The 16,112-nt window shown below is 46.2% G+C and overlaps 1 protein-coding gene across 1 annotated transcript; it reads left to right on the forward strand.

Moving 5' to 3' along the window:
- The first annotated feature begins 3,028 nt into the window (after window positions 1–3,028).
- Window positions 3,029–15,704, forward strand: LOC120653451 (helicase sen1-like). The gene is made up of 7 exons (XM_039931201.1): window positions 3,029–3,226; window positions 12,741–13,284; window positions 13,355–13,373; window positions 13,408–14,485; window positions 14,617–14,932; window positions 15,041–15,221; window positions 15,407–15,704. Exons 1-7 carry the CDS (start codon window positions 3,029–3,031, stop codon window positions 15,702–15,704), a joined length of 2,634 nt encoding a protein of 877 aa, XP_039787135.1.
- Window positions 15,705–16,112: the final 408 nt, after the last annotated feature.

A 16,112-nucleotide genomic window follows, 5' to 3' on the forward strand; every position in this document is an offset into this window, starting at 1 on the left:
GACGTTCTTTGTCTTTCGTTTCTGGTTTCCACAACTGCTGCAGGGACATCACATGAAACTCGACCCTTCAGCTTGCGCCCAAGCCCCTTCCAAGAACTCGTTGGTCTTCTCAATCCATTCATTGGTCATGCTAGCTCGAGTTACCCGGCTAGTGTACATCCACTCACGGTCATCCATCTTCCAAGATGTCAGCGACTACTATCAAATTTAAATGCATGTAGACGTTCGGCTTAGACTCTAGTAGGTAAAGATAGGTCCTAATTGTTGGAAATATGCCCTAGAGGCAATCATATTTCCTTGTATTCATGATTAATAAAGTGTTCCTTGAATATTCATAGATGACAACTTGTATTGATTAATGCTTATGTGTAGTATTTGTGAAACTCTATACTTGTATGAATATTCTAAAATGTTCCTAGTTAGAGTTTATATGAGGATATATGTGAGTTTATATTAGACTAGCACATGTATTAGTTGATTGACTACATTTCACAAGTCATGGATATGGGGATGTCAAACTAATAATGTGGGTTCATGTGAGACATGAGATAGAACTGACCCAACACGAGATGATGACTTCTCATTACACAATATATATGTTGTGTCCTAAGACCTGAGATCGTCGTATGTACTCAAGATGTGAACCGACTTATTTAGGAGCCATCAAACGCTGCACCGTAATAAGGTAGTTATAAAGGTGGCTTTCGGGTCTGTCAAGAAGCCATCAAACGCTGTGAGACATAGTCGGTCAAGATGGGATTTGCCCCTCTCTACAAGAGAGAGATATCTCTGGGCCCCTCGAGTGATTCAGATCAGGAAATGCATGGCCATGCTGGGGTTAAGAGTTAACCAAGGATTCAAAATCATAGGATCGAGAAAGAGTGGGCGGCTTCAAGCTAGACCAAATACCGTGAGGCAAAGGGAACAGCATGTATAAGATTGTGACGGCTCGACAGATATGAATCGCGCGTGCTTAGGAGTTGACATGTGTTGCTAGAGACCACTATCAACTATTGGCCAGTAGGAGTACTGGGCCATGTCTACTCACGCGTGAGCCCATAGGGTCACACACTTAAGGGCCAGAAGCCTAATGGGGATGAGATCCAAATTAAACTGGACTTTGATGCACTAATGGGCCTAGAGAGGCCCATAGGGTTGGATTCATGGTGGGGGCTTAGAGCAGCCCACCTGAAGGGGGTGCCTAAGGTGGGGCCCACTAGGGCCCATCTAGGGGCGCCCACCAGGGCTATAAAAGGAGGGGAAAGGGGGAGGGGGTTCCCAATCTGGTGCAACCCTAGCCGCCCCTCAATTGGCGCCCTCCTCCCTCTCTCTACTGCTCCTCCTCCCGTGCATCAAGCCATAGTTCGTTCTTGCGGATCTAGCAATCCGAAGAGCGAAGCTTCTTCCGTACGTGTGGACTTCATGGAGGTGCTGCGCTTGTTGCACAAGAATGAGCCGTTAGTGAGGAGGTTCACGCAACTGCACTGCCGGCTTCCATCTGTACTACTCCGACGCGCTACAGAAGTTCCGCAACCGCGCGTCTAGTGGTAATCCCGTGATCTATAACTACAGTAATCATGGTTTATGCTGTAGAAAATTTTTGTATTTGCTACCCCATATTCCTACAGTGTGTATCAGAGTCAGTGTTGTCTCGTTATAGATTCGGGTATGTGCATATGAAGATATGTGTAGTTTCAGATCGATCTATGACCTAGTTTCGTAAATATGCTGCGAAGGTTGTGCAACGACATACTCCTACCGGTCGGTTTTTCGCCATCGAAGTTAAGTGATGCACATAAACCCGGTCGTTGTGGTTGGAGATTAATGTGATTGGTCAAATCTAAACTTATGGCACAAGCCAGATGCATGAGATGCATAGGGTAGTAGATTGGATCTACTGCAAATTCTGATTTGTCGCAAAAGTGTGTTTTACAGTAAAATAGTCATAACTTTTGTATTCGAACTCAGATTGAGGCGAATTTTATATCGATTTGTATCAACAGAAAAAGTTAGACTTGGTTCAGAACAGCAATGTTGTTTTCGCGAAATTTGGATTTGTGAAATTCGGCCTAGGAAATAGAGTTTTCAGCGATTTAATTTTGGACATCAGAATCGCGTAACTCTGTTTTGCAGGTTTTGTGATCAGTATGGCCCCTATGTGTATGTGATGCATGTGTGTAATTGTTACATGACCTGCGTGTCATGATTATGACAATTCGGCCGGAGCCATATGAATTATTGCATTTGATGTAATAGCCTGCGTGCCAACCTGTGATGATCCAAGTCGTGAATGTAATTTTATTTATTAGCTATTAGGTGTAATAGTAAGTTCTAGTTCTTGGAGTTTTCATCACATGAAGGATGGTGCACATGTACATGGAGATGGAGATCAACATGGTGAACAAGTTCCATGAAGATGGAGATCTACATGGCGAACAAGTTCTATGGAGATGGAGATCACCATGAGAACAAGGGCCATACTGATTCACAATTGTGTGCTTGCCGTTCTTAACATTTTACAACTACGTGCATCATAGTAGAAGTAGAACGATCCCTTATTAATTTCGAGCAAGCATGCCCTACCAACTAAATCTTGCACTGTCCCATGTCTTGTACGATTGGTGGTGGGTCTATGAAATTAGGGCACCACTGGTTTTTCTTGACTAGACAGGCTGTATCGGATACATGCATGCATAAAGGGTTGGTGAGCTTGACAAGGTCATCTTAACGGTTAAGGACCTTGGGGCATAAAGGTTGGGAGCAAGACATGGAGATGTCACCCAACAACAAGAGTCATATGAGATATGATTAGCAAGAGTTGCTTACCGATCTACCTCGTCTTCTAGCGGTGATGCAAAAGCTCACTAGTGGATGTAGTGGACGTGTTAGTTGTGGGTCTTGAATCACTAAGAATCAAAAGAGGGATTTTGATTTTAGTGGGAGTAAATTCTATTAAATTGTTTAATGTCATTTACTCCATCATGAATACTTTTATCTTAGTATTTTGCATTTATTATGTTGTAGATCAATGGCTCAAAACCAATCATTTGCTTTACGTTCCGTACTTGAGAGCAACAAATTGAATGAGATAAACTACGCGGATTGGATCCGCAACCTGAGAATTGTTCTCAGGGCAGCTAACAAGGAAGATGTTTTAGATAACCCACTGCCAGAGGAGCCTACTGCAGATGCCCTTGCTGCTGAGAGGAATGCTTACAGGAGAGCGGTTGTAGCGAAAATGGCCTCTCATGCCATATTTCAATATAATGTTTTGGTGATTGATATAGACAACACAACACTTGGACTAATATGATTATTAAGATGACCATTCTCAGGCTTTTAGGTTCAAGTGATGACAAAGAGAAGATAGGCGTAGCAAGGCCCGAAGATAGACTCGCGGGTCTCAGGGCAGCGCCCTGAAACCTCTTCGGTCCAAGGGACAAGAATTGAAGAGACCGTGAAGAAATCAAGTCAAAACGAACAAGATAGAGACAATTTGCTATCACCGGTCAAACCGATGATGAGCCAATTGTACTCATCGGTGCAATGACTTGAAGTGAAGACAAATCAACAGAATACACTAGTTGAACCGACGTTGGTTTTGAAAGCGTCGGTGCATTTGTCCAGAGACTCCATTTTTGGAGGTTTCTGAGATTACATGCACCGGTTGAACCGGCGTTAGTTTTGAGAGCGTCGGTTGATTGAAGATTACATGCACCGGTTGAACCGACGTCAGTTTTATGAGCGTTGGTCGATTGATCACATAGCCGTTGAAGTATAATGGCTAGTTGGAAAATGCACTCACCGGTTAAACCGGTGATGACAAAAATGGCAACATCGGTTTAACCGGTGATAGCGCTTTTTGTCAGCCTTTTTCCAACGGCTAGTTTGAGGGGTTGGGGCTATATATATGCCACCCCACGGCTCATTTGAGAGTGCTGGAGACCAAGGAAGCATACAAGAGCCAAAGATCATCTCCAACCACCTTAGAGCTTCATTGTACATCATATAGGCTTAAGCACACTTGTGAGAGTGCTTAGTGCTTGTAATAGGGATTAGTTCTTGCGAGAGCTCCCTTGAGAGAAGTCTTGCTGCGGCAAGCAACTTGTGATCCGTCGTGTGACCCTCCGTCTTGGTGTGGAGTGGCAACGACACTTTGTGCGGGGGAAGAGGAGGCCCCCTCCTTGGTGGAGAAGCTCCGTCGTGGATTACGGCCGGGTGACCGAGAGAGACGGTGGCGGTGCACGAGACTCGGTGTCTTACGGGCACTTGCCTTTGCTTGCCGGCATCGCCTTGGTGGCATAGTGCAAGACGGTGATCGGAAGAGCCTCGAGGTCCCGTGGACGTAGGCGTTTATGCCGAACCATGTTACATGACCGTGTCTACTCGGGAGTTTGCATCCCTCTTGCACTTACCTCTTTACTTACCGCATTACGTTTCCGCATTTACTTTATCTTGCGTACCTTTACTTTCCTAGTTAGTTTGATTAGGATTGGCTAGGTTGCAAGTCTTTTAGGGGTAAGTAGAGAGTAGCATAGATAAACCTTAGTCATAACTAGCATGTATAGGACGTGCTAGCTTGCATGGAACCGAGCTGCAAATGTAGTTTGAGAATAACCATGCGGCGCACGATATGATCATGGCGCTATGGGACAAGTTCCAGACTCAGGCTAGGACTGAAAGGTTCATTGTGTCCAAGGCCTTTGCTGAAACTAAGCTAGCAGAAGGAGCACCAGTAGGGCCGCATGTAATCAAGATGGTTGGTAATACATAGAGGTTGGAGAAGCTGGGCTTCCCACTTGGCCAAGAGTAGGCCACTGATATCATTCTTGCCTCTTTATCTCCGAGCTATGGAAACTTCATTTCGAACTACCACATGCACGGGGCTGAGAAGGGCTTGAATGAGCTGTGCGGCATGCTCAAGATGGCAGAGAGTGACATCAAGAAAAGCACAAGTGGTGGCCATGTGATGGTTGTCCAGAATAAGCCTACTTTCAAGAAGAAAAGTTCTTCTTGGAAGAAGAAGAAGGGCAAGGCTAAGGTTGCGAACCCCAAGCCAAACCCTACACCCAAGACGAAACCTGGACCAGCCGCAAACAAGGAGTGCTTTCATTGTCACCGGCCAAGACACTGGATGAGGAACTGCAAGCTGTACCTAGCCACACAGAAGAATCGTTCTTCCACCTCGGGTACGCTTGTCGTTCATATTACAGAAATATTTCTCGCTGACTCTTATGTTAATTCTTGGGTATTTGATACCGGATTGGTTGCTCATATATGCAATTTGATGCAGGGAATGACAAAGAGTAGAAGCGTTGAAAGAGGAGAAGTTTACTTCTGCGTCAGCAATAATGCAAGAGTTGCTGCTTTGGCCGTCGGGACGATGCAACTACACCTACCGTCAGGATTTGTCTTGGAGCTTAATAATTGTTATTTTGTTCCTAGTTTAAGTCGAAACATTGTGTCTCCTTCATGTTTAATGAAGGATGGCTATTCTTTTGCGAGTGAAAACAATGGTTGTGTGATCTCCAAGAATAATATATTTGTGGCTTTGGCGTCCATTAAGAATGGGCTATTTATTTTAAATCATGATGATTCTCCTATCTGTAATATAAGTGCTAAAAGGCCTCGGCTAAATGATTTGAATCCTACCTACATGTGGCATTGTCGTCTCGGTCATATAAGTGAGAAACGCATGAAGAAGCTCCATGAGGATGGACTTCTAAGTTCGTTTGATTTTGAATCATATGAGACATGCGAAGCTTGTTTGCTGGGCAAAATGACCAAGACGCCATTCATAGGATTTCCAGAGAGAGCATCGGATTTGCTGGAACTCATATATATGGATGTGTGTGGACCAATGAGCTCGACTGCTAGAGGAGGATTCCAATACTTCATTACTTTTACTGATGACTTAAGTAGATATGGCTATGTCTACTTGATGAGGCATAAGTCTGAAACCTTTCAAAAGTTCAAGGAATTTAAGAATGAAGTTGAAAATCACCGTGGCAAGAAGATTAAAGCCTTGCGATCTGATCATGGGGGCGAATATCTGAGTCACGAATTTAGCGATCATTTGAAGAGTTGCGGAATTATTCCACAGCTTATGCCACCTAGAATGCCTCAAAGGAACAGGGTTTCCGAGAGACGTAATCGAACTCTGTTGGACATAGTTCGATCAATGATGAGCCAATCGGACTTACCATTGTCATTTTGGGGTTACGCTCTAGAAACAGCACCTTCACACTGAACAGGGTGTCGTCAAAATCCGTAGACAAGACACCATATGAGATATGGACTGGCAAGACTCCCAGTTTGTCTTTTCTAAAAATTTAGGATTGTGAAGCATTTTTCAAACGACTCCAGTCTGACAAGCTTGCACCCAAATCGGATAAGTGCATATTCGTGGGATACCCAAAGGAGACCTTAGGGTATTACTTCTACAATCGATATGAGGGCAAAGTGTTTGTCACTCGGAACGGAGTTTTCCTAGAGAAAGAGTTTCTCAAAGGAGAGAAAAGTGGAAGAACGGTGCAACTCGAAGAAGTTCGAGATGATCCAATAGGACAAGACTCTACAAGTGACGCTAATGTAGCTGAACAAGTTGAGATGCCTATGGCAACAGAAGCACCTTCGCAACCACGAAGGTCAGCAAGGCTCCGCGCAGTGCGGGAATTATTATTGTTAGACAATGATGAGCCTGCGACATATGCAGAGGCGATGGCAGACCCTGACTCTGAGAGATGGCAAGATGCCATGAAATCCGAAATAGAATCCATGAAGGAAAATCAAGTTTGGAACTTGATAGACCCGTCTGATGGTGTGAGAACCATAGAGTGCAAATGGATCTATAAGAAAAAGAAAGATATGGATGGAAATGTTCACATCTATAAAGCTCGACTTGTCGCAAAAGGTTTTCGACAAGTTTAAGGAGTTGACTACGACGAGACTTTCTCGCTCGTAGCGATGCTTAAATCTATTCGGATTATTCTAGCTATTACTGCATATTTCAATTATGAAATATAGTAGATGGATGTCAAAACAGCTTTCCTTAATGGAAACCTGACCGACGACGTGTATATGATGCAGCCCGAGGGTTTTGTTGATCCGACCAATGCTGGAAAGATATGCAAGCTTTAAAAATCCATTTATGGATTAAAGCAAGCATCTCGGAGTTGGAATATTCATTTTGATGAAGTAGTCAAAGGGTTTGGCTTCATTAAAAATGAAGAAGCTTGTGTTTACAAGAAGGAAAGTGGGAGCTCTGTTACATTTCTAATCCTGTATGTAGATGACATATTGCTGATTGGAAATAATATTCCTATGCTTGAGTCCGTAAAGACTTCACTGAAAAATAGTTTTTCGATGAAGGATTTAGGAGAAGCAGCATACATACTGGGCATCAAGATCTATAGAGATAGATCAAAGAGGCTTATAGGATTAAGCCAAGATACTTACATTGACAAAGTGTTGAAGCGGTTCAACATGGAAGAGGCAAAGAAAGGATTCTTGCCTATGTCACATGGCATACATCTTATCAAGACTCAGTGTCCTACGACGACTGATGAGCGAGAGCGTATGAGCAAAGTTCCATATGCCTCAGCAATTGGATCTATCATGTATGCAATGATAAGTACACGCCCAGATGTTTCTTATGCTCTAAGTGTTACAAGCATGTACTAGTCAGATCTAGGTGAGAGTCACTGGACAGCTGTGAAAAACATCCTCAAGTACTTGAGAAGAGCTAAGGATGTGTTTCTAGTCTATGGAGGTGAGGAGGAGCTTGTTGTAACTGGTTACACTGATGCTAGCTTCCAAACCGACAAAGACGATTCAAAGTCTCAGTCCGGTTTCGTGTTCAAAGTAAATGGTGGTGCGGTTAGCTTGAAGAGTTCCAAGCAGGAGACGGTGGCCGATTCTACAACAGAAGCCGAGTACATCACAGCTTCGGAAGCTGCGAAGGAAGGTGTTTGGATAAGGAAGTTCCTTATTGAGCTTGGTGTGTTCCCTAATACCTCTGGCCCGCTGGATCTCTACTGTGACAATAGTGGAGCTATTGCGTAAGCCAAGGAGCCAAGGAATCACCAGAAGAGCAAACACGTTATGCGGCGATTTCATCTCATTCGAGAGTTCATCGATCGTGGTGAGATCAAGATATGCAAAATACACACAGACCAGAACATTTCAGATCCGTTGACAAAACTCCTTCCACAGCCCAAGCATGAGAGGCACACAAGAGCCATGGGTATTAGATACATTCTCGATTGACTTTAGTGCAAGTGGGAGACTGCTGGAAATATGCCCTAGAGGCAATCATATTTCCTTGTATTCATGATTAATAAAGTGTTAGGCTACCGAATTTGGAATATGTGTTCTTTGGGTGAGCAAGAAGCGAAATACCCATCTCTACGCGGAGGGCGTTCTCGTTCATCCAATGTAACCACGATTGTGTAGGAGTCAATCCTTCTGGCTCTTTAATCCAGGGTTTGTCGAAGATCGACTCGCTGGTTTGTTCAGGAGCTTTGGATTTTCTCTTTTTAAGCTTGAATAGTTTCCAGAGGGTGTTTGCCATCTGGGGTGGATGGGCCATGGCATCCATAAACAAGTCGACGTTATCTGACCAGTCTTTGAGATCGTCGAATGGTTCAAGGTTGTCAAGACTTTCCATGAACTGATCAAAGTCCTGATCGAAAAGGGGATCAGAAGTATCAGTCGGTTCAGGAGTACGTTTGTGGGCAGGTTTCGGTGAAGGATTCTGGAGTTTCCTGGAAGGAGACGCATCCGAGCAAGCTGGGGGTTTGCCTCTTCGGGTTTCCCGCAGGTTCCTCCTCCCGAATTCTGCTTTTTGTTTTGCAGAGTGCTTTCAGCCATCTTGATGCAGCCATGTCTACTCACGCATGAGCCCATAGGGTCACACACTTAAGGGCCAGAAGCCTAATGAGGATGAGATCCAAATTAGACTGGGCTTTGATGCACTAATGGGCCTAGAGAGGCCCATAGGGATGGATTCATGGTGGGGGCTTAGAACAGCCCACCTGAAGGGGGTGCCCAAGGTGGGGCCCACTAGCTCCTCCCTCTCTCTACTGCTCCTCCTCCCACGCATCAAGCCATAGTTCGTTCTTGCGGATCTAGCAATCCGGAGAGTGAAGCTTCTTCCCGTACATGTGGACTTCGTGGAGGTGCTGCGCTTGTTGCACAAGGACGAGCCGTTAGTGAGGAGGTTCACGCAACTGCACTGTCAGCTTCCATCTGCACTACACCGACGCGCTACAGAAGTTCCGCAACCGCGCGTCTAGTGGTAATTCCGTGATCTATAACTGCAGAAATCCTGGTTTATGCGGTAGAAAATTTTTATTTTTGCTACCCCATGTTCCTACACTAATCCCACCCGACCATGCGTAGATGAGGTCAGTTTATATGATCCACTCCTATCCAAGACAGAATTTCGGCAGCACCTCCCCGCTGTCCTCCAGATACACGTCCCGAAAGGGAGATTGTGTATTCGAAGAACAACAGGGAGATGATGCCGAAACTCTGCCTCGGATCGGAGTGGACCATATAAACTAGGGTCAGTTGGATCCATGCCACTCCAATTTCTTGAAATTGGATCTCATGTTGAAAATCATGCCATTGAGTGGCATGATTTTCAACATGACACCCAATTTCACGGAGTTGTGGTGGCATGAATCGAATTTTCCCTATAAACTAACCCCATCTACGCATCCTCGGGCTGTCCAAAAACGTGGACAATTCGAAACAGATACGACCATCAATATGCAAATATCTGCATATTTGCAACCGTATCTTTTTCGAACGGGAGACGTCTAACTGGTGTATGTTAATTTTCAAAGTATAATTATGAATAAACTAACTAAATATATCATTTTGCTATCAATAAACTAAACCGGTCTTAAAAACTAAATAAATAATTAACATCTACAATCAGTCTAAATAAACTAAAACAGTATACGTAAGCTAAAAAAGTCTAAATAAATTAATTAAACAATTAACAATTAATATGTACCTAAACTAAACAAGTCTAAATAAACTAAATAAATAATTAATCTCTGAATTTATATCTACCTAAACTAAATAAACTAAATCATTCTAAATAAACTAAATAAACAATATGCATATCTACCTAAAAATCTATATCTACCTAAACTAAATAAACTAAATTATTCTAAATAAACTAAAAACTATATCTATCTAAAAACTATATCTACCTAAAAATCTATATCTATCTAAAAACTATATCTACCTAAAAATCTAACTAAAGAATATAATCCTATTCTAATTTGCAACAAACAAATTCAACTTAATAATTTACTTAAAAAAAATAAAAAATACCTTAAGCTGCCGAATGGCGCGCCCTCGTGCGCCGGGCGGCGTGGAGGCGCGGAGGCCGCGGGCCTCGGCCACCGGGCGGCGCGGGCGGCGGGGAGGCGGCGAGGAGGAGTGCCGGCGACAATGGGGGGCGCGGGGAGGCAGCGAGACGCGGCGGAGATCCGCACGGGATGCGCGGGGAGCCGGCGGCATGCAGGAGGGCGGCGGCGGGCGGTGGTAGCGTGGAGGAGGGTGGCGGCGGCGCGTGCGGGGAAGAAAGGCAAGCGCATAGAGTGGAGTGCGGGTGCGCGTCAATTATTAGACTCCTGATGCGTTCTTTGCCGAGTGCCAGATCGGCTTTTGCCGAGTGCCACCCGATCTGGCACTCGGCAGTGCCAGATCGGCAGGCACTCGGCAAAGTAGGGGTTCGCCGAGTGCACTGCACTCGGCAAACATATTTTTTTACATTTTACTTCTTACTTGCAAAAACCAAAATAAATAAGATATGAATTCAAAAAAACATTATTTCATACATAATTATTTCAAACTCAAATTAAAACAATTTATATTTCATGTTTCATGATTTTATGCAAGAAAACCTATTATTTCATGTGTTTCTAATGTCAAATTTAATTTATATCAACAAATTTGTTTTGATGAGGTATGTAACAAAATTTTATTGACTATCAACTAAATAATTTGCCAAAATAATGCAATAATTTATGGTTCATGATTTCATGCAAAAAAACCCTATTATTTCATGCGTTTAACGATTAAGTTGAAACTAAATATATTGATTTTCAATATATAGATAACAAAATAAAAAATTAACCAAATTTTCACAAGACACATATTTTGTTGTTATTTCTCTATATAAAAAGTTTCACAATGAAAATCCAATGCGACTTTCATTTCAACCAAAAATTCAACCGGATACTACGCATCTCTCTGAAACTTCTTCGGAGATCCTCCAGATTGTAAGCGGCGTACATTGTCACGTGTCCGAAATGCTGTCAATTTTTTTCCACTCTATCCTCGCATGAAACCAAGAGATTTGCACAAGTCCCATGATTTTCAGACATTGTATGCTATTTTTGGTTTTTCCGAACGTCCGTGCACACGCTTGTGATCAAGTTTCGTGATAAAGATGCTTCAACTTTTAAGTTCTTTCGGGCATACGGCATCAGTTTTGATTCGAGTACATAAATAACACATTTCCATTCATTGATTTCGAAATTTCGACCCACTTCTAATTTTAAATTAACTTCGACCGATTATTCCCCGCAAACAAAAAAAATTAACAAAATATAGTAAAACAATCAATAAAAGTATTTTATGTTACTAGGAATTAAAGTCTCAAATTTAAGTACAGAATAAAAAAATTTGAAAGCAAAAAAAAATTGAAACCTGTTTGCCGAGAGCCAGAGGCTAGGCACTCGGTGAAAGATACTTTACCGAGTGCCAACTGGCGGCACTCGGCAAACTTTGATCTTTGTCGAGTGCCAGCTGGCGGCACTCGGCAAAGGCTAAACGCCGTCAGCCACCCTAACGGCCGGCACACGGCGGGCGCGCGTACTGGGTCTCTTTGCCGAGGGCCAGCGCTCCGCAAACTTTAGACATGCCGTGTGGCAAAGATTTGCCGAGTGTTATGACTCCGGCACTCGGCAAAGCGCCTCTTTGCCGAGTGCCCGTGGTTTGGCCCTCGGCAAACCCTGCGACACTAAGTAATTTTGCATTTTCCGGTATTGGTTGACTACATTTGTTCCCGTGCCTCCCACTGGAATTCGAAGGGTTGCTATACTTTGCCGTGCTAGAACTAGAACCAGCATGTACCGCTTATTTTATTTTTTCTTAAAAAAGTGGATGCTAGCAGTGTGGCGGCACAGTATGCGAGGCAGGCTGCACGCTCGTCTGATTACCGCTGGCGGAAGCCCAGGGGCCGGACGGCCGCCTCGTCCTCGGAACCACAAGATCGCAGACGACGCGCCGCGTGAAGTATCCTAGGAAGTCGATCCGGCCGCCGACGCATTACTTACTGCCGCAGCAACCCCTGCGAGCGTGCACATCCATGGCCAAGAACCTCGCGCGGGGTAGCTGAAGGCACATCATGTGAAATGGAAGCGCATCATCGAGGGGTGGCAGCTCCCCGGCCGCTCCGGAAGACGAGCTCGTCAGGCGCATCTTCTCCTGGTCCCTCCAAGACATCATCAATCAGGACCTCTTCACAGACCAGGTCCCTCCCGTTTCCATGGACCTCTTGTCTTGCATCTGCACCGTTACCTGCTACTCAGCTAGCTAGCTAGTTGTTGTTCTTGTTGATGATGATCTCTTTGATTTTGCTTCTGGACATGTAGCGCTAGCTGGTGGCTGCTCATTCTCTCCGAACTTTTCCCTCGTGTGCCCTCTCGCTGCAGGTGAAGGCGATCCCTGACAGGTTCTCGGGGCTGATGGACTACCTGGCCGCGTTCAGGTTGCCGCTGCTGGAGGAGATGCGGGCGGAGATGAGCGCCAACCTTGCGGACTCGCTCTCGTCCAGCAGCCACTTCCCGGTCGCCAAAATCCAGGCGCTGCCGGACCGGAAGGACGAGTCCGGCGTGCAAACCTCCCCGTCAAGGTACCGCCTCACCGTTGCTCGCGGCCGCCGTGGCGCTCGCAACTTCCCGTGCCCCGGCGACGTCGTCCTGCTCTCCGACGCAACATCCCCGTGCCGGCGGCCGGCCGATCTCATGCGCGACGGCCGCGCGTGCTGCCTCGCGCACGTAGAGTACGTCGAGGACAGCGCGCTGACCTTTGGGATGGTAGCGTCCGAGAGAATCGATCAAGCCACGAGGTGCTACGCTTTCGGTGTCAGCTTGATCGGCTTGATACCATACTCGCGCATCTGGCGGTGCCTCGACTACGCGGCCACCGTCGAGAGGAATCCTTCCCTCGTCAGGGAGGTCGCCGGCGACGGCGACGGCGCCGACACGCATGACATGGTGAATGCTCTGCACGCTTGCGTTTTTATATTTCTCTTACATGAGCTGAGATTCTGCCCTCACCTATTCGTCCATCGTGCCTCCAAATCTCCATTTGGCAGAGCACGTCGTTGCTGGGTTCCCCGCCTCGCCGAGAGGCCACCGCCGTTGGCGCCGACGCGCTGGCGGCCAGGTTATCACCGTTCAGGCTCAACGGCGCACAGGCTGACGCCGTACTGAGCTGCATCTTGGCGACGGGGCGCGACGGCGGGGAGAGCAAATTCAGCCTCATATGGGGTCCGCCAGGTACAGGCAAGACCAAGACCATCAGCGTGCTACTGCTGCTGGTGAGCCAGACCAGAGGCTGCCGTGTCCTGACGTGCGCGCCCACAAACACCGCCATCAGCCAGGTCGCGTCCCGCCTCCTCGAGCTGAGGAAGCAGCACCCTTCCGCCACCGACGACGGAGCAGGGTGCCTCGGTGATCTGCTTCTGTTTGGCAACAGGCAGCGCATGGCAATTGCCATTGGGAGCCATCTTGACGAAATCTTTTTGGACACTCGTGTCAATAGGCTGAGGGCTTGCTTATCCCCGGCTACGGGCTGGAGGCAGTGCCTTCGTTCAGTTGAGGCGTCTCTAGGAGGACAGAGGTGGCGGTGCCATGAAAATTGGATGAGAAACCTAGTGTATTCTGGCAGGTCAAGTTTCCATCACATCTTCCAGAAGGTGAGCAGCTGCTTCAGAACGATCACGTCTCACGTCCCCAGAGCAGTCATTCTGGAGGAGAACTACAACAATATGTTGGCCCTGCTCGACAAGCTCCAAGGCTTCAGCAGGTTGCTTGATCAAATGAATGCAAGGAATAAGATAGGAGTAGCGGGAAATCAGAATCAGATTCAAAATCTTTGGAGGCACAAGGAGGACATCCTATTCCTGACGAGAGCTCTGAACCGAGGTCTCAAGCTTCCACTGACACGTTCCGTGGCAGAGATAAAGAATTTCTGCCTTGACAGCGCCGCCTTGGTTTTCTGCACTGTGTCAGGATCGGCGAAGCTGCGAGGTCAGAGAATGGATTTGCTTCTCATCGATGAGGCTGCGCAGCTGAAGGAATGTGAGTCCCTGATCCCGTTGCAGCTCCATGGGCTAAAGCATGCTGTTCTTATCGGAGATGAGTGCCAACTGCCAGCAACTGTGAAAAGCAAGGTACATTTTTCTTCTCTAGTGCTGTAGGTACTGGATCATTCTTTTTCCACCCCATGAACTTTGCACATATATAGCAGTATATGCGTCTGGACAATGCAAATTAATCTTGAGATATCTTATTTTTATTGCAGGTTGCAGCGAGGGCATTGCTGGGCAGGAGCCTGTTCGAGAGGCTAAGTTTGATGGGGCACAAGAAGCACCTTCTGAATATCCAGTACAGGATGCATCCTTCCATAAGTATCTTCCCAAACACAAGCTTCTACAGCAACAAAATCCTGGATGGCTCCAATGTCACGCAGGACAGCCATGAGCGCACTTACCTGGAGGGTGCAATGTTTGGGCCATACTCATTCATCAACATTGACGGAAGGGAAGATCCTGGCCAGAGCAAGCGAAACATGGCTGAACTTGGGGTCATCATGGAAATACTGCATAGACTGAAAGAAGGTTTTCCCCCTTTTTTGAATTTTTTTTACGTTTTTTTTAGTATCATGTACATTGGGAGCTTTTGATCTAGTATCGTGTGTTTTGCCATTTTCTTGCCATATGTACCAGCTTGCGCAGACAGGAAGCAAGGGGTTTCTGTCGGCATCATATGCCCGTACGCCGCTCAGGTGGAGGCGATTCAGCGTGCCATAGGGAACCTGAACGCGATGCATCCGCTGGCTCTGCGCGTCAACTCCGTCGACGGTTTTCAGGGCAGCGAGGAGGACATCATCATCCTTTCAACCGTAAGGTCCAACGGCAAAGCATCCATCGGCTTCCTCTCACGACCGGCGGCGTGCCAACGTCGCGTTGACAAGAGCGAGGTTTGTAGCTATAGCTACCATGGCTCTCCGATCAATCTCACGTACACCACCCTGAAAATACTAGCACAAAAGAGAATTGCTCGGTGAAATTAACCATCTCTTTCGGCTGCAGGCACTGCCTCTGGGTCCTGGGTAACGCGGCGACGTTGCGTGGGAGCGGCTCTATCTGGACGGAGCTGATCCAGGACGCCGAGGACCGCCGGTGCTTCTTCGACTGGAGCGACGGCATGGTGGTCGTCTCTTCCCATGCCACTCTTCCTCCATCAGTTGCCCTGGTGATCGGATGCGAAGAAGAAGATGATCGTGCAGCAGCTGTGGGCTTTGGGGCACAGCTATGGCGAAGCGTGACATGGATCATGAAGATGGCGGCAGGGGCCTTCCGCAAGATGCGGAGGTCGCTTTGGCGTTAGACGCGGATTGTGTCATCTTAGATGCTTTTTTTTTTTTGCTTTACGGCGTTGTGGGTTCAGAGAGTTTTGTGGTGCCCACTGCCCAGGGAGGGAGCGATTAATGATGCAACAACGAAGCTGCCAGTCCGAGGACAGACCTATGGTAGAAACAAACAATATTTGTGTACGCCAGTATCTCGCAAACTGAGGCTATTTACGCTTAGCTGGCAACTTATTAGATCATTTTAGTAATTCTTTTTCTTCTTTTAGCTTCTATAGTTGCTCTATGCAGTAGATTGGGTTTTAACAAACATCTACGCTTCATGTACTCCAACTAGAAAGACACAATTCCTTAACAGGTTTAGAGACATACAAATGCCTCCTGAAATTCTATGGCTGATTGTAGGGGACTTCAATCTGATCAGATTA

Source organism: Panicum virgatum, chromosome 1N, assembly GCF_016808335.1.
Source record: "Panicum virgatum strain AP13 chromosome 1N, P.virgatum_v5, whole genome shotgun sequence".
NCBI classification, from domain to species: Eukaryota; Viridiplantae; Streptophyta; class Magnoliopsida; order Poales; family Poaceae; genus Panicum; species Panicum virgatum.